At 31.0% G+C, this 18,244-nt stretch overlaps 1 protein-coding gene and 1 long non-coding RNA gene across 21 annotated transcripts in view; one reads left to right on the top strand and one right to left on the bottom strand.

Annotated features, from left to right (window-relative positions):
- The window catches only part of LOC141448529 (uncharacterized), a 92,260-nt gene that overhangs the window by 35,521 nt on the left and 38,495 nt on the right, over positions 1–18,244 (top strand). For 17 of the 19 annotated variants that reach the window (XR_012455111.1, XR_012455104.1, XR_012455105.1 and 14 more), the window contains 8 exons: positions 686–835; positions 5,459–5,573; positions 6,735–6,895; positions 7,511–7,600; positions 7,762–8,052; positions 8,207–8,371; positions 12,708–12,915; positions 15,143–15,354. This is a non-coding gene — a long non-coding RNA (uncharacterized lncRNA). The remainder of the gene's footprint in view (positions 1–685; positions 836–5,458; positions 5,574–6,734; positions 6,896–7,510; positions 7,601–7,761; positions 8,053–8,206; positions 8,372–12,707; positions 12,916–15,142; positions 15,355–18,244) is intronic. The other 2 variants (XR_012455116.1, XR_012455117.1) reach the window with 2 other exon arrangements.
- LOC141448520 (uncharacterized) overlaps positions 1–18,244 on the bottom strand; it is a 119,828-nt gene that overhangs the window by 66,454 nt on the left and 35,130 nt on the right. Inside the window, exon 2 of one of the 2 annotated variants that reach the window (XM_074116901.1) lies at positions 5,232–5,285. The exons of the other annotated variant lie outside the window; for it this stretch is intronic. Within the exon in view, the coding sequence (XP_073973002.1) occupies positions 5,232–5,285 (54 nt within the window). The remainder of the gene's footprint in view (positions 1–5,231; positions 5,286–18,244) is intronic. 2 annotated transcript variants of the gene reach the window in all.

The following is an 18,244-nucleotide window of genomic DNA, read 5'->3' as shown; positions in this document are numbered from 1 at the left end:
CTTAAGGATCATTAGGGAGTAGTTCTCAATAACTGCGGCCTCTCTACTTTTTCCTGTTATCAGATGTTGTAGGGGCATATTCGCTGCCTAGAATGCTCCCAAGTTTCTTTTTGATTTAGGAAATATTTTCTTCAGAATATCTTTCGAGGGCATTAGAGGTAAACTGGGTCTGCTTCATTTCTTTAGATTATAGTAGTACTTAACACTAACTCCGGTTCTCCACCGTTCCTTGAACTTACCTAGAGAATCTAATTGAATGATTTCTTAGGATGATGATGTTACCAACATAGATTTGTGGTAACCCAGTAATTGTAACCAGTGGCTAAAAAAATTGGGTATTGTAAATTTAATGTATGAATTAGAAATTAATTCATATAATTAAATAGAGAACATTCTTCGTTATGGGATCGTCCAATTTTATAGACTATGCGATTGCCTTCTCCAGGAGGAGCTCTAGAGATAGGAGTATGAAGCTAACAGGACAGAAGTTTTATTTGGAAAAATTTTAGCTAGAAGAGTACTGAGTAAAAGTAAGCTTATTACCTGACGGGTTTCCTCAAGGGGTAACGACTCGTGGACAAAGAAGAGCCGATAGGGGGTATGGTACTTAATAGCACCCTCACAATATGTGGGGAGATAAAGGAATCTCCAGTAAACCTTCTAACAGATTGCTTATTTGCTGCAGGATACCCTTCAACAGATACTGAGACTTCTCAGAGGTACCTCAAATTAGGAGAGAGTTCTGAAGAGGGAATAGCCTGGCTGGGCAACAGAGAGGTACTGACCATACAAGCACAATGTACTACACCTCTCAAAACGCAGTGCATAATTTACTGTTAGTACCAATATATAGTAATCGAATTAATTATAATTAAATATAGACCTGTATAGGGCAGCTGGAGGATGGGGTGCTGCGGCCCTTTGTCAGAATTAGTTAAAAAGTACAGACCCTCACATTTCCCATAAATTATGCTCCCCTGCTCTTAATGGCCGACTTATACAAAATTTGTATCATTTTATATATGTTAACATAATAATTTATAATAACAACCCAAGTGGGATTCTCATTAGTAACATGTACAGTTAATAACATTTCCATTAGAAACACCAGTTAGGACAGGACTCGCTGATATCGAAGAAAATCTTTCTATCTCTCGTTATATTTTTCCTCTTTAATTCTGTTTAGATAAAAGGAAACATGATCTGCGATTTTATCTTCATATTTACGTTATACAGCAGCAGAAAATGACGATGTCAGCATTTTATAGTGTGCCCAGCCATCCTGACATTTCTTGTCTTTATAAAAGTCATTCAATATTATGTTCATTTCTTGGTCAGTTTCATATTTCCCCATTTGTCTAATCATCTATAAAAACAAAGAAATATTTTATAATTTCATTATTAGCACTAAGATTAAGTATCCGAAGCGTATAGATTTCTGATTTTGAGTTTCACTGGCTGTACTTGTTTTAAAAGTCCACCGTATTCGAAAAAAATAATATATTCTTCTACTTTATCATTTCAGTTGCAAACATTTCTCGGCAGTAATTCTGTTTATGTAGCATTTCCGGAAATTTCTTTATTCAATGTTACTATCTAAAATTTCTTCAATAATATCTTCTCAAGCTGTGAACCGTAAAGACATATTAAAATAGAAAATAAATGAAGATATTGTGTCAGCTTGCCTCCCACACTTTAATCGTTAAAACTGGTCTAGAGAATAGGTATTAATGTAGTTTTTGTAATTACTAACGGGCAACAAAAGCCTAACTTTACTGCTATAGACAAGGTCTTCCTTTAATAGGTTGTAATCAATATTCTGGGCGTAAAATAAAAACGCTTCTTCCTTTTAATTAAGAACTATAAAAATAAACATTAAATTAACGGAGAGTTCTTTTTTCACATTCAGCTTTTTATTACGTTAATTTTGTTTTCCTATTTAAAAATCCTTAGCATTGCAAGATTATTACATATATACTACTTGTAACATTGATAGATTTCAAATCTCTATATAAAAATAAACTGGAAATGATATTACGAGCTTCCTTCTCATTAAGAAGGAAAACAAAACTATTATTCATGTTGAAATAATTAACGGAATTACGACTCTCTTATTATTAGTTAAAAATAGTTTCTTTCATAAAAAAAAATATAAAAATAATTGTCAAGTTGTTATAATGAGCTGGCGAAAAGTCAGTCTGTGTGAAACATTAATGAGTAGTTGTCAGTGACCTCTATTTTGACTTAGCGGAATTACCTTACCTCTAGAATGATCTGAATGCTCAGAAATTTGTGCATTAAAATAAATTTACTGTAATTGCCTTATTAGGCTTATTTTCTTTTAGAAGACAATGGATTCAGCTTTTTGGACTAAGTTGAAGAAGAGAAAACACGTCCAGACACACACATACACACACACACACAAATAACTATTTTTGGTTTTACAGCAGTTTCGGTACACTTACACACATGTTCCTATATTTCTGTACTCTCGATCGTCTACCAAGTGTGGGACATTTGCTAGTTATCATTAAGTATTTAAAATCTCCTTGGGTCTAAACATCTTCATATTAAGGTACTCAGTCTTTTAAGGTAACGGATTTTTTCATAACCCTGGTTAGGAATTCTGTAATATTTAATTAATTTATTATAATAATGTGGAGTGTTTTAGAAATAACTATCGAGAGTTCTGGTGCAGAGCTATTTTACATATCTAGACTGATTTCATTAAAATAGCTTTAATACGAAAAAGAATATTCAATACTATACATATATATTTCTTAAGTAGTTTTGTTACCATATCTTTCTAGAGCGAAGGAAGGGAAAGTTTCATTTTAATTGCATGAGTTGAGGTTGGCAAGCAATGCCACTCGTATTTTATTATTATTATTTTTAAATTTATTGATTACTAAATATGGGACTTGCTAAAACGATTATTCGTTGCCTGTCAATCGATCATCATTGAACTTTCAATGAAAAATTTATTCATATCGGCATTTTCTGCAATTAAGTAGTGCACTCTCTCTCTTTCTCTTTCTGTCTCTCTTTACAAACACAAACTTGAAAGACCTCGTTTTTGTAGGAGTTTGTTTTTACAATTCCCAATGTTTTTTGTATAAAGAGAATGATATATTAACTCTTAATCTGACTAATACAAGTTTTGAAGAATCTTTATTAAATGGTATTCAAAAATTTTCATCGTTTTTGGTAACTGATTCATTGACACAAGTGGAAGAAAGAATATTGCCAATTTCAGTCATAATTTTTAATTTTTTGCCGAGCTTTCAACTTATGGGCTAGGTAATTTTCAGGGCTTAAGCTAATAACAATTATTTTTTAACATTGTTATACCTAAGGACAGAAGACACATGAACCTTAGATATAACAACGTAAAAAAAATAAATGTTAATAGCATTATGCCCTGTAGATGAACTAGTCCATCATTATGACTGAAATTGCCAATATTGTTTCTTCCATTTTTATGAAAGATACTTCAAGATAGAAGTGCCAATAGATTTTCCAATTTAAGTCAAAATAACTAACCTGTTGGAACTGACTAATCGTTTAATTGAATACTTAAAGTGAAAATTAATAGCCCAGCTGGTGGAAATTCCTTCGAGAACATCCATAATTTACTTGAAGTACATTAATTGGACAGCCAATTAACCTGGGACACTTGTCTGTCCCCCTTCACTTCTATGTTGCAGATTCCACCCACTAAATCTCTTGGCATAATTAATTGTAATTAAATTCTGGAGGGGTATGATTTTTTGGACATTTATCAATCAATATTTAAGATTTTTGAACAATAAATTACCAATTCAGAAAGAGATTTTTTTTTTGTGTTTAAAACATTTTCATAGTATTGAAAATATGGATAGCCCCCCTTATTGCTGAATAATATCTTTAATTTTATCCGTCGTGTCACGCTCCTTCCTGATTTGAACGACAAATTCTCACGAATTCGGAAATAAATCACAATACAATAACTTGATTGAAAACTTGGAACAGAATCTGGTTACTTAAATTGCAGTGAAAGATTTTGTTAAAGATCTAATCTAGTAAACAACGGGCACTCTAGAGGTTTCTGAGGCAAGGAAACTGCTTTCCAAGATGTGCGTATAAATAGTGCTTTTGAAGTGAACAGATAACTATCCTAGTATTTATGCCAGAATACTGGGCTAGGACATTTATTCAGATAAAAGATTTAATTCAAGAGATGAATTTATTTCTAGGGAGACGGCATTTCAGTTCATAAAGATATCGAACTGCTTGAGATATTTTTAGTTAGCCACGTTGGAGTCTCGCAGGTGGAATAGAGAAGGAAGTTGTAAAGAAGATATGACGTTTCCAGCTTGCATCATCATGTTTGCAATTAGCTATTGCAAAATTTATCCTAATGAGGCATTTTAGGCTATGTAACATCTTAAAAAGCAGAAGCAGAATCGCACTGTCTTCTGCAATTTCTATGAGAACATGGAGGATGCTTAAAAAATCTACTGGTGGATAGTGATGCCATTGTCCAAAAAAAGGGCTGGGATCTGTGAACTTAACGTCAAGAAAAAAGAACGTATTCCATAATTTAGGAGCAAGTTGAGTGAGAATATCTATAAGCGGAAGGAATTCGTTTGTACTAATGTTAATTTTTTAGGAACACCAACAGTACAGTCGACTTGGAAGCATGGACCGCGATTGATGCATATAGATGGCTCTAAAGCAAAAGGACGTATCGGAGTCTGTTATTGGGGTCCAACAGAGTCAGGCAGCCATTAATGGGTCACTGAACATCTAAACGCTTGTAGGTTTTGTATAAGAAGAAACGGCACTACAAGTGTTTTGCTAGATGCTAGACTTGTTTGAGTTCGACTCTTTGATAAGAAAAACTCACATCTTCATACATTAACCCAAACTTCACCATAATTATAATTAAACAAGATTGGATGAGGTGTTCTAAGTAAAAGGGTGCCTGTAGTCCGCATTTTCAAAACAGAAATCATTCGTGTAGCAATTCTTTGTTTGAAGTCAAAGTTATGTTTCTCTTTCTGCGTTTTATTAGGTACTATTTCGTGATTATTAAGAATAGTCAGGTTGGACATTCTATGTTCTTTGAAAACAAACAATAAACTATTAATATAATCAAGATTGTTCTTAATAGCAGTGGTGGAAGTAATAATAATTGTGATGATTATTATTTTTTAAGTAAAAAAAAAAGTACAGTACGGAAAACTCACTCTTTAGCTCAGTGCTTAAATTGGAATCCATAAGATTATTTTCAGCTGTCTTACCTGCAACAAACATAACTTGGATTAATTTTAAATCATGCACTATCAGTTAAAAAATTAATAAATAGAATAATAAAAAATACAATTCTCATAAAATAGTTTTTAAATACTATAGTATTGAAAATGTAATATCTGCATTAAAACGTCTTTTTTCAGAATATCAATTTTTGTTACAGGCTGTGAGATCTTCCTTCCTATGCGGAGATGAGTGTACTAATAGTTCAAGTGGTAAAACCAACGGTTTCTGCCGCCTCCTGGATGTCCTGGAACTTAACTCGTTCAATGAAATTGGTAACTGAATAATTCTGAGCATCTAACCTATAATTCTCTGAGCAAGTGACTATGAACAAATGTCGATTTGTATTTCGCTAATAACCATTTCTGAACGCTTTGAGTGCTAACTGTGGAAGTTAGTATGTATTTAAGAATTAATAAGTTTTTAACCGCGGTAAGATGTTAGTAAAATAATGAAACTTAGATTCAAAAGTGTTCAAGGTTGTGGGACACAAAATTTTACTTTGATCTATTTGAAGAAGCATGAATTATGTGGACAACACACGACTAATTAGCGGTAGTCAATTAATTAAAATTAATAATTGCGTTATAATGAGGGCATTATGCTTTGGTTCTTGGCTCGATTTGCTCAATTTTATAATTTGTGAATCATTACCTTAGAAATGTTGAAATAAGAATTCAAGAAGAAGAGAGAAGAATAAGAATTTGAGAATTCCTAGTATTTCGTTAAGTTCATGTTCAACTAATTATTCATTTTGAATTATAACATGAATTCTTTATTATTGACAATATTTAGGTAAAAACTATTCCGATATGTATGCATTTTTTATAAAATTACCAACCTCTAAAAAGAGAAACTGATCCTTTCTTGATTTATAATATTTTATTTAAAAAATGATAAATTGAAAACGTAGTGAACAATAAGTAGTCCACTTACTTGCCAAACCAGTGAGTCCAGATAATTTCAATTACCCGACCAAGTTAGTATTAACTTGTGATTAACAGCAGGCCTATAGTAACAACTGGTTTGGGCGGCATACCCGTATCCTTATTGGCCGAATTTTGTAATTATAAAGTATTATATAATTATAAAAGTAAAAAGTAAAATACTGCTCAATTCGTCGAATATTAAAACTTTTGTTTTTGGTATTTAATTAGTATGAATGTTACAATAGTTTGTTTGAAAGTATAGAGCGGTCTAAATAAATGCTATTAATTTTCTGTAATTTGACAAGCATGAGATGCATTAATTTTAGATCAGTTTCTTATTACAGAGCAAAACTTAATAAATACTTCTTTCAGTGAAAGATAGATCCATAAGGAGAAGTGGAATAGCCACTTCAGGGATCTGGCGTCTCTGTAGGCTTCCCAGCCTAACAACACAAACTCACAATAACGACAACTCTTAATATTTTAATATTGTCTACATACGTATAGGGTCTGCGGTTATTGGCTGGTGTAATTTTTGAGTTGGAAAAACCACAGGATAACTCAAGCTCAGTTTAATCCATTGTAGAGGAGCAGTGGCTGTGACTGCTTGTGAATGAAGGCGGCAGTGTCGAGAAGAGGGTCTTCAAGTTACCAGACGGCCTCTCGGAGTAAGTAGCCTTACCTGTTAAGTTCCCTGGGCCTAAGAGAAGTTGTGAACTTCCCTAGAAAGCCTGCGAATTTTTAGATGTTGGGAGAGATGATTCGGATGATTCAAGGAAGCAGTCGGTCCAAAAATTAGTTTATATTAAAGAGAAACTAGAATAACTTGCTCAACAAAAGTAAATGTCCTTAATTATTAGTGAATCTACAAATAAAATGAATTAAACGTACCAATTAAAAATTCAGATGTCTAGTTTGGGTTCAGTTTCTAGGATTAATATGTGTATAATTAGTTTGTTGTTTTTTTCTTCTTATGACCTGCAAACTGAGCTAAACATAAACATTTCAAATGGGAATCCCAAAGTATTCTGACTCGATTGGTGAAAGTTGTCACACACTGCTACTAACGCCTTTTTTTGTTGTTAATGTTTCTGAAGTTTCCGTTATTTTCAACTCAAAATAGTTTTTAATATTATTATTTAAGGTTTTGACTTGTAATGATTTCAATAATTCTAAAGTAAAAACTCTTTTAAGAAGCTCTCACATTTGTGAAAACATAAGTGATTGTTTTTGCGTTAATGATTTTAGTACTCGTATAATAACTTCCTTCTGTCTACTTCTAGCGTTCGCCTAAGATTTCTCGATGGACAGTTAGATTTTCCTGCTAGAAGACGTTAAGGAACAACGCCTAAAATTAGTCGTCCGATGATTGAGTGAGTCAGGTTATAAAAAAATAAATAATACAAAAAATTATGTTTATTAGCGTTTAAACAATATCTATTTAGCTAAAAATGTTTGTCTTTTATCTTCCCGCTAGCTTTCGTGTTGCCAGCTAAGATATGTGATAAAACAAATACACTCTGCCTTGTTTCAGAGAAAGAATGAAACCGAACTCACTTAGTGAGAATGAAAGAGTTGGTTTAAAGGAACTTTCCACCTCTAAGAAGATACCCGCAATAAAGTAGGCTTAGATTTTCCTTATCTTCCACTGGAAGTTTAGACGAAGGGTGAGTCGACAGGACAGATAAAAGAAAGGAGGCCAAAAGAAGAAGGGCTAGCTTCATTGATAGTATTCCGATGAGGAAAATTTGAAAAGGAAAGATTTCACAAAGAACGTCTACTTTATTTTTTAATGTTTGCGATTATTTCGTAAATAAATGATATGGTAAAAGTTTTTTTTTTTTAAATTATGTTCAAATTACTCTGAATTATTTTGGTGATGTTAAGTTAATGTAATTTCTCACTTCAATCCTCTTTTAATGTTCAGTTTAAATAGCAGTTACTTTTGACATTCTTATATTTTGTATTTCATTTTTCAGGAAAGTACGATTACTTATACATATTTGAAGGCCGGTGCTGCTGACCATTTTTGGAAGGTTTCTGAGAAAATTCAACTCTTCCTTTTCAACAATTTTTGAAATTTTATTCTTATTAGTAGAATACAAAAGGAAATCCTGGAATATTTCATTTCATAATTAAATCAGGTAAAAATTTTTTAAAAATATTTTTTATTGTTTTCTTCAATATTTTCCGAGTTCGATTTTTTGTTTTTGTTTTTTAAATAAAATGGGAAACATAACCTTCATAACTTACTATTTAGAAATAAAAGAAACCTAAGAGAAGGTTAATTGAAAACTACTAATAAAATGGTAATGGCCGTAACAACCAGAAGCAGCAACTTATTTTTTTAGTTTAATTTAATACTTAAAACATCTCAGGTACTCATTTAAAGAAACCTTTTTAATATTAATTAATTTAAACGTGTTGACTGACAAGGTAACTTCGAAAAAATTAAAAAAAGAAAAATCTATTGCGCCTTTCTTACTTTTAGGTGCTTATACACAGATTTTGTAAGTTATACAATTATATTGAGTGTGTGTGTTGTTACTTTTAGTTTTTATTAATTAAAAACAATTCCTCCTTTATATTTTCTACGTATATGTCTTATTTGTTAGTGTTGTGGTGTCAGCGTAAATGTTTCTGTTGTTAGTTACAAGTCAATAGCTCTCAATACAAATAAGTGTATGAGGCTCGCGTTTTAGAGAAGTTTTCCTCAAGGTTTTACGTAAGTTCCATAAAATTTAACGAAGATTAAACGTGTTTTTAAAATTCAGAGGTTATAGAATACACGTTACTAGAATTGTGATTTGCGTATGGATTGTTTTTTTTCTTGACTCTGTCGTGCTTTTAAACGATAAAATTATAAAGAAATTTCCTCTAGTATTCTACTCGTAGTAAACAGTACGAGTGTGATTGTTATAGAGGTGTTAGACGTCACATTCTCGCTGTCCATTATTAATGGGCAATTAGTTTAATAAATAAGTAACCTTATTAGTTATCAAATTGTCTATGTTCGCATTATTAACTTTTTGGTAATTAAAAAACAAAACAAAAAACAGAAGTCTCAAATTTTTGAAACCTTGACGAAATTAACAAGATATTGAAGTTATGTAAAATGTAGAGGGAAAATTCGTGACCTCATTCTACGACATAAAAATTTATTATATGGTTTTATCATATATTTTACAAGATATTTGTATATTGTTCAGGGTTTTTGGTATGTGATGAAAGATTTTGGTGAACGAGTAGAAAATGATTTTTTTTTTGAGGTGGGGATGGTAGTGTTCGAAGATAGTGTTAGAGAGGAGGGAAGGAACTAGATAGTTGCTATCATGGTAATTTCTTAATGAAACGGCGAAATGGGTTATGTAATTACATGTACAATATAATGTTCAGGGTTGACGATAAGATAACTTAAGGGAAGGGATTAGCTATGAGGTTAGCATACTGGACTCCCACGCGGAGGTCCCGGGTTCGAATCCAGCTGCTGACCCTTAGATTTTCTCTTCCTAGGAGCTTCTTACAGCTCACTGTCCGGTGATGGACAGTGTTGTCTGTAACGAGAGAACACTGTCCGGAGGCCGGCAGTGCACTGGAAAAAGCTCCGGGCGCTAATGACCTCAGCTGTTTATGCGCCAAAAAAAAAAGAAAAAAAAAGATAACTTAATGGTCACATATAGACCAAATTTTCTTGTTATTGAATTCTTTTTGTTTTTGACTCATTTTATATCCAAATAATTTTGTGTTAAACTAGGAAGGAAAAAAGTACGAATGTTGGTATGTTATAGTTAACAAGCTTATGGAGGTAAATAAGAAAAGCTCACAAGAAGGCTAATGATGTTTGAAAAGATGAGAAAAGAATGAATAAAATAGATAAATAAATGAACTAAATAGTTAATTAAGTAATAATATAATAATAAATTAGCTGGGGAAAAATGAAATAATTTGTATTTATGAAAAATGTTCGTGAGGTAGACTTACAATTGACAAAATTTTAATGAATTGGTTTTAGTTAGATCATTGCAACGATATTGCTAAGGTAGGTTGGGCAGTTTAAAGTATATGTCAGAATTATGATTCTCTATTTTTCTGTAATATTTTGCTGTTACAGTCAGTGGTGATATGTTTATCATCTACTTTATCACACCGTGAACTATCTAATTTCTTTGATTTTATCCTCGTCGCACGCATTTTTATAGCATCCCTGACCCATTACGGGCTTTAATCCATTCATCTTCAGAGGTTTATTAATTAGTTTAGTTTAGAAATTTCGACTTCACTTATATCTCCGTCTCGTACTACATTTAAGTTCAACACTTTAAGTCATCTGTGTGACCAAAAGCGAAATGTATCGGAAACTACGTCAACAACAGTCGACATTAATCAACAGTAATCTTTCCGATCCTATTACACATTTTCATAAATCGCTGTACGTTCATAAATTGAATGAATAAGAGGACGAAGGTCTACCACTCATTTCTCTGTTTATCCGCTAACTGATTATTACCTTGACAAGGTATTGAATACGATTCTTGTTGAAACCTTCATCCATGAGGACCTTCGTGAAATTGCTAACTGATTTCATTATTTCATTGCTACTGAGAAACCCTTAAAAATTTCCTCTCCCAACCTTTACAAAACTTTTTTTTTAAATAGATGAACTCTTTTTTATATTATTATTACTATTTTATCTTTACGTAAAACTATTTAAATTTTTTACTTGATTATCTCAATTGTTAGTTTTATTTATTAAAAAAAAGTTATGGGGAAAAAAAGTTATCTTTCTAGTCATAATGAAAAACTGACCATTTATTTCTTTGTATTATCATTATTTAACTGTGAGGGGGGCTATCGCTAGAATATATCTTTTTAAATAGTTTTAACATAAGTATGCAACTGATATGTTTTTTTCGATATGACGTAAATTCTTCCATTTTTTCATTGAAAAAAAAGTTTAGAAGTATAATTATTGCTGCAAATATTTTTAACGTTATACCTTTTTATTTTTATTTATTTATTTTTTTTTATTAGGCATTATTAAAAGTGCACACAGTATTGATAACAGCTTTAATTAAAACGTGATATTTGCGTCAATTAACGTTCGATGGATTAACGTCAATGGAACTTCAGTTTTTGAAAGCGTAGATACACTGATATTTGCCCATATTTCTGGATAGTAATTTGTCTTTCTGAGGGAATACCAGAGTAGGATGGCTGAATCAGACCAAATGGAATGCACGATGAAGATTTTAAAGGCAGGCCAAGCATTATTCTGAACATACATGGCTATGGATTTTGGAAAGTACTTGAAACTTAGCATAAAGACAAAGTGCTTTTTAAATCCAGCTCCAAGCAGGGTCAATTTGAAAACAAAGAAAAAATATGTTAATACAAAAATAAAATAAAATTGGACATATATGTTTCGAAAAATTATAAGAGCTCCCTTTTCTGTTCTGTACAAGTAGTTTGAAATTTACAAGCTTTTTATGAATAATCTCTTTAAGAGATCAGCGTCTTAGCCCTTATGACTTCTTGATTGAGTTGTGTAGGGATCAATTTTAGGATAACCGTTGTAACAGAATGACTGTAAAAGATTCGCATTAAGGTTGTAGTCTGATTTTTGGATTGTTGAAAATGAAAAGGTTCAAGTCCTTATTTTTGGACGTGTATTTGCACTAGGAGAGGTTTCTTTTTGGGCTATGGAAAGCGTAGGGTTGTCCTAGCCCATGTTAATATAGTTTTCCAGTCCTGGTAGGTAGGTTGTTATTTTATTACCTAACTTAAAATCAAATGTGGTTCTTTAATTTTTTCCCTATCTTGAAGTCGTCTATAACTTAAAGGTTCAGTTGTCCGCCTAGGGCACTAAACTAAATATACAGAAAGTAGATACTTAAAAAAAAATACAATTTAGTTAACAAAAATCTTCCAAGGCAGATACAAGATAAAAAAATCTAGAGATAAACTTTGACCTAATATTGTTAATAAGCAGTTTACTGATAGCTTCTTATTTCTCCATTTTATACATACTGATAAACAAATTTTAAAATATATCAAATTATTAAGTATAAAATAAAAAATAATTGCTACTATTTGGTTATAGGAGCTGATAAATTATCTTATCTCTTAATGATGTGGTTACTTTAAGAAATAGTTGAATATGAAATTTATTATTTGGAAAATTAAAGAAGTTCGAGATTAAAACATTAGTTTAACTTCTAATTTTATTTAAGAACTGCCGAAGCGTATAAATTATAATTGCACCTTTTGCAACTAAGATAGTTAAGAATCTTGGGAGCATTTCTTGTTCCCTTGACCTCTGTATAGCCTTACAGAAACCATTTAAATTGTTTAAAATTCCTTAATTCCTTTAAATTAAAATATTTTTTAAAGGAGGAATAAGTAGGTTTGCTCTTTATTTTTAAATGACCGGGTAATTTTTGATGAATTTATTTTATTTTTAATTAATTGTTTTAATTTAAGTTGAGTTGCGTCAACATCTGAAATCATTGGCGCCCGACCTTCGTACGGTGTTCGCTCGTCAAGTCAATACTGTCCCTCACCTAGGAAGAAGTCCCTAGGAAAAGAAAAAATTGTGGGCCTGCAGCTGGATTCGAATCCAGGACTCCACGTTGGAATCCAGGATACGCTATCCTTTGAGATAATAACTTCCGTCTCTACATTGCTATAGGTAATTGTTTTTGTTGAATATTTTTAATGTTTTAGGTGTAACTTTCTTTTGTATTATTACGAAATAATCCCTCTTGTTTAAACAATTTTGTTGGTTACAATAAATTTATTGTATTGAAACCGTCCTATATTATAAATATATATATAGAAGGTTGTGTTTAATGTTTTTATCTACAGATTGTTATAATTGTTTTTCATTATTGTATAAATACTTATATATATACTTCAGTTTTGTAATTATTTTTAAATTTATCATTAATTTCTTAATAATACCTTTTTATCTGGTTAGCCTAAATTCTAGCATTTACAGCCACAGTTATAATTAAATATTTTACAACTACCTTTTTAGGTATATAATTTAAGATAAAATCTAAAACCAAATGTAATGAAAACTTAATGAATTTAATATTTCATTTTTATTTCAAAATTATGATTCTTCAAATTTTAAAAAATTGAGTTTTTACTTTATTTGGATGGAAGTATATGCAAGTATGTGTACTAATCTGTTAACAGATTAGGATGAAATTTGATTTCGGTAATACTGTTGGAAACTGGATTATCTCATATAGCCACCACTGTTTTTAAGCTTGCGTTGAAATGGTTTTGCTAAGTATTGGAAATGGATCGATCCAGATTATCCCGTATTTGTTATGACAGACTATTACATCTCGACTCTTTACCGTCCAATAATATTAAGTTCAACTGGGTAACCCAAATAAAGGAGTTTTTTTTATAAATGTTGGTTACAACCATCTTTGGGAACTGCAGGATCCTTATGTAATCCGTAAAAATCTAAATACAATTTTGTCATCGTATGAAGCCAATTTACACAACACTGACTAACTATACTCCTCAAATTATAGCATTTATTAAGAAATATTCCTTTAAATATCTCGGATGTTCAAAACTATCTTCTACTTTCTCTACCATTTCCTGTAATTAACATATTGTTCCAACTTAGAACTTGCAGTAATTTCTCCATTAAAATCGTTCACAAAGCAATAGCCTACTTAATGAATCCTAACCAGCTCTGTACACTTTGTAATCTCCATGAAAATGAAGATTTATTCCATTTATTTATTACCTGTCCGCTTTATGAATGCATGAGAATAAAGTATCTTCCTCAATTATCAATCCAAACCAGGCAATTATTTCATTTACTGTCCCTGCAATCGAAATCCGACTGTTTAAACAATTACAATTATATCGTAAATGTAGTAATGTTGCGCTCATCAATGCTTAACGACTAATAGAAGTCCTCATTTAAGTTACAATTACATTTAGAAGGTTAATTTTCATTTGTAATGATTATTTTACATTATGTAATTTTGTATTTTCTTTATTTAAATTATGTTTAATTTTTATCTAATATTATTTGTTTATAAAAGGATTTGTGGATGCAACTCCTTCTGTACACCTTTTTGGTAAAAACAGAATAGAAAAAAAAAATTGATTTCGGCCTAGGGCAGCTAGTAAGGCAAGATTACCAGGATATAGAAAAAAGTTGATTACGAAGTTTTGATTGCATGTATCACAGTTTTGACCTTAAAAGAAATTGGAAGAAAATGGATGATGTAAGGTTACCAAACTTGATGTTGCAATGGATTCGATAAGAAGGCCGAGATTGTCCTGGAGAGATGTTCGTCCTTTTCTCTTAAGTTTTCGCTTCTCAAGTAGTTTTCTTGTTCAAACGCAAGGTTATTTGCGCAGATTAGGATTAATTTTTTAAACAATAAAGTTGATTAAATGTTACAAAAAAAAGTAAGTTCCTATATATTTACTTTGCAATGCATATGTGGCTATAAATTTATATTGTACAACTCAGAGAGAATAATTTCCATTTAAAGATCTCCTGTCGCATTCATGTAGTATTAGAAGTTTACCCGTTAGTTTCACTACATGCCTCAGATAAATGCAATGACATGCAACTGAAGTAAACATTAATGAATTCTGCTGCATACACTAATTGACCGTCTCTTATTTATGATTACCTACTTTTTCTTTGTTCATTAGATAATTAAGTTTAGTTATACTCAACTTTTTTCTTTTTCTTTTTACTTTTAATCTTGATTTCTCATAATTGATCTTGACTAATCTAATTAAAAATTTAATTAAATTACAAAATATTTGACTTGGTTTAAAATAACCAAAACTTACTTTAAAATTCAGATGTATTAAAATTAAAATTAACTATCTCATAAATTTGAGTTTTTTTATTTCAATTTTAGATTCGAAAGAAACTTGTTCGACTGGTAACGATGGTACCATGGATTTTGAAGACGAAAGGATTTAGAGGTCAAATAAGTGCTGTTTTTAAGAATTCAGAAATCGAAAGCATCATCTGATTTAAGAACACAAGCAAAAATCCTTCTGAAGCATAAGGACTGTGTACGAGGGCAGAGGATAATGACATGGCTCTTCAGAAAGAACAATCGCAGAGGTAGCTTATTAAGAAAATCTTCTGATCAATGTTGCATATTAAATTCATTTAATACGGATAAACCTCATTTCTTAAGAAAACATCTTTATTATTGTTTGTCTTAAAATAAACCGAAAATGGAGTAGATTTTAAAAGTATCTATCTATCTCTGTGGCTCAACAACCCTTAGTGGGTCCTGGCCTCCTCTATTAAGATTTTAAAAGTATATTGATCTAAATAACTTAAAATGTTTGTTAATAATAATAATTTAATGAAATATGACAAAAAGAAACTGGAAAAATTAGAGTATTTCAATCTAATAATGTAATTATGATAAAGATGCCTCTAAAGATTAGATAATGTTAAAACATTTTCAAGGCTACCAACTGACCTCATGTCTCGCGACCAAGTTTTATTGAATATTGTATAGCCTGGTAGTGAGTGGCGCGTCATTAGCTTGTGTGTAGATTATTATCAATGGCATTTGTATCATTGAAAGTTATATTTCATTTTGTGCTTATATAACAATCATTATGTGTATTTTATTAGGATGTTGATTATTGATCCCAGAATTGTCTGGGGACAAATTATCCAATTCTTTTAGAAAAGTAAATTTACTGCCTAATCCTTAAATAATAGACAAATTTTCTTTTTTTACGTTAAAGAAGTTCCTACGTTTGATACCAAAATTCTTTTCTATCAAAGCATTTTTTACTTCTTGATATCAGTTTCTCAACTAAGTTTATGTTGAAATTGATGCCAGCTGATATCGTTGATTTCATCGGTCGGAGCACATATATTTTATCTATTTCGGACTGGTTGAAAAACATGCCAACAGCAGGTTCGATACCAATAAAAGGGAGAGGCGCCTAATTTTGTTTCCACCTTTCCCGAAATAACCAAATGACCTGGCATTAAGATCAAAATAATATTCTTTCAGTTCCCTAGAATATTCCAGCACTATTTTCGTGGCGAAGTAGAATAATTTATTGTTTTCAATCCGACTATCCGAACACATAAATATCCCTTTAAAACTAAGCCCCGTATTTGCTCATCCGAAATATGTACAATAAAGAACAGCATAGTTATCTAGAGACGTTACCAAATGATCTCCGGTTCCTGCTGCTCCGACCTTACATTCATTCTGAAACCATTCATCCGTCTTCGAGTTATTTTATCAGCCTGAAGTTTAAGTAAATTATACATTTCATGGAATTCCTTTTTATTATTGGTCGAGTAAGCCGTAAAATTACCCAATGAGGTAGCTAACATTGTTTTACAGCAATTTTATTAGGCCCTTCTGGTGTTTGAAACGAGTAATAGCGCATAAAGGCTGATTTTATATATATAAATTGTTCGACCAATTACATTTTATTTGATGTAGACCAATAGATTCCCTAATTATCTGAACAATTTTTATCTTTATAACTATTTTTTAATAGAAATACGCAAATATATACGTATATAATAATATCTATTGAATACGTATTTAGATAATTAAAAAAAAAAAATTTAATTGATAACTGAAATGTTTAACTAATAGTAATCCCCTTTCATGGCAAATAGTCGTTAAATCGTAGCAGTGGAATAAAAAAAAAAATGATAAGACTAGTTCCAAGGTTGAATAAATAATAGTTATTGTATACAAATATTATAATGGCATTGTAAACGTGTGGTTCCCAGCTAAATAATTAGCAGTCAGACCCTACATTCCGATAGATTGGAGTTACCAATGAGCCCTTAAATGGATTTAGGACTCCTCTTTACCTAACACACGTCATTACTCTACAGTTCTCTACTCCTATATTTCGTCCACTAGATCTGATTAAGCTGGAGGACAGTTTTCTCACTCAACTAGATTAGATTTATAGTTAGAAACCATTCTCGGATTTTTATCTACTCTTTATTTTTGCTGTCTGGGCCTGATCATGAATTTGTGCCTTAAGGCAACTTTTTAATTTTCGTATACATTATAATATTTTTTTGAGTCACTCTCTTCACCTTTCTCCAATCTTAACGAATTGTTGGTCTCATTTCGAAACTCAGTATTGTTCAATTTTTCTGTACGGAAGTGTGATTTTTTGTATTTATATTTTTTGTATTAATTTCTTTAAAACAAACGAAATTTAACAATAAATTGTCACCTCTTCATAATTTTTCAATCGCGATTTCCGCACTGAGAGCGGATATTCCTTTGTGAAAATTAAATTGAATTGCATATAGATTCATGAGATAAAAACATTCACGTTATTGCTCTATGATTCGTTATCATTATATTCGCAAACGATCTCAACGATGACCTTTAATTTAGGTTAATGAATGAGAACTAACGCAAAAACTAAATAAATAATAAGGTAAATTTATTGCTAAATGAAGAAACAGTAGGTAAAAAGTTATAACAGCAGAATTCCTTTAAATAATCCACTATTTAAAATTTGAATGACTCCTTTTGAGATGTAGAGAGAGGAAAAAAAAATTACAAAAGCATGCGAGACTAATTACATAATCTTGTAAAAATAAAAAGAGACATGTCTACAATTTGTATGTACGAGTATTATTGAAACTTCAAAATAAACATCTACTTCCGGACATGTTTAATTTTTGGAATCTTTATAAACACAATGAAATTTCATAACAAACGATGAACAGTTAATAAGAAATGTCGTAGGCTAATTTTTCAACTTAACCACATTTTACATGATGACCTAATCTATCTAGAAATAATTACTTATGTAATTGTTACTTAAAAAAGCTTTTAATTTGTGGTGGACATTATTTAAGTAACGACATGACAGATTTACATAACTGTTTGACTAAGTAGTATAAAATGGTTTTTAGGTTTTTAAGATCTAGGCTGTTTGTTATCTTGTTAAAAAAATTAAATCTTTTGGCATAAAAGCAAACATAAGAT

This window comes from Rhodnius prolixus, unplaced genomic scaffold, assembly GCF_049639745.1.
Source record: "Rhodnius prolixus isolate KJV_2025 unplaced genomic scaffold, Rpr scaffold_2, whole genome shotgun sequence".
NCBI lineage: Eukaryota > Metazoa > Arthropoda > Insecta > Hemiptera > Reduviidae > Rhodnius > Rhodnius prolixus.
This window is presented reverse-complemented; position numbering and strand designations above follow the sequence as displayed.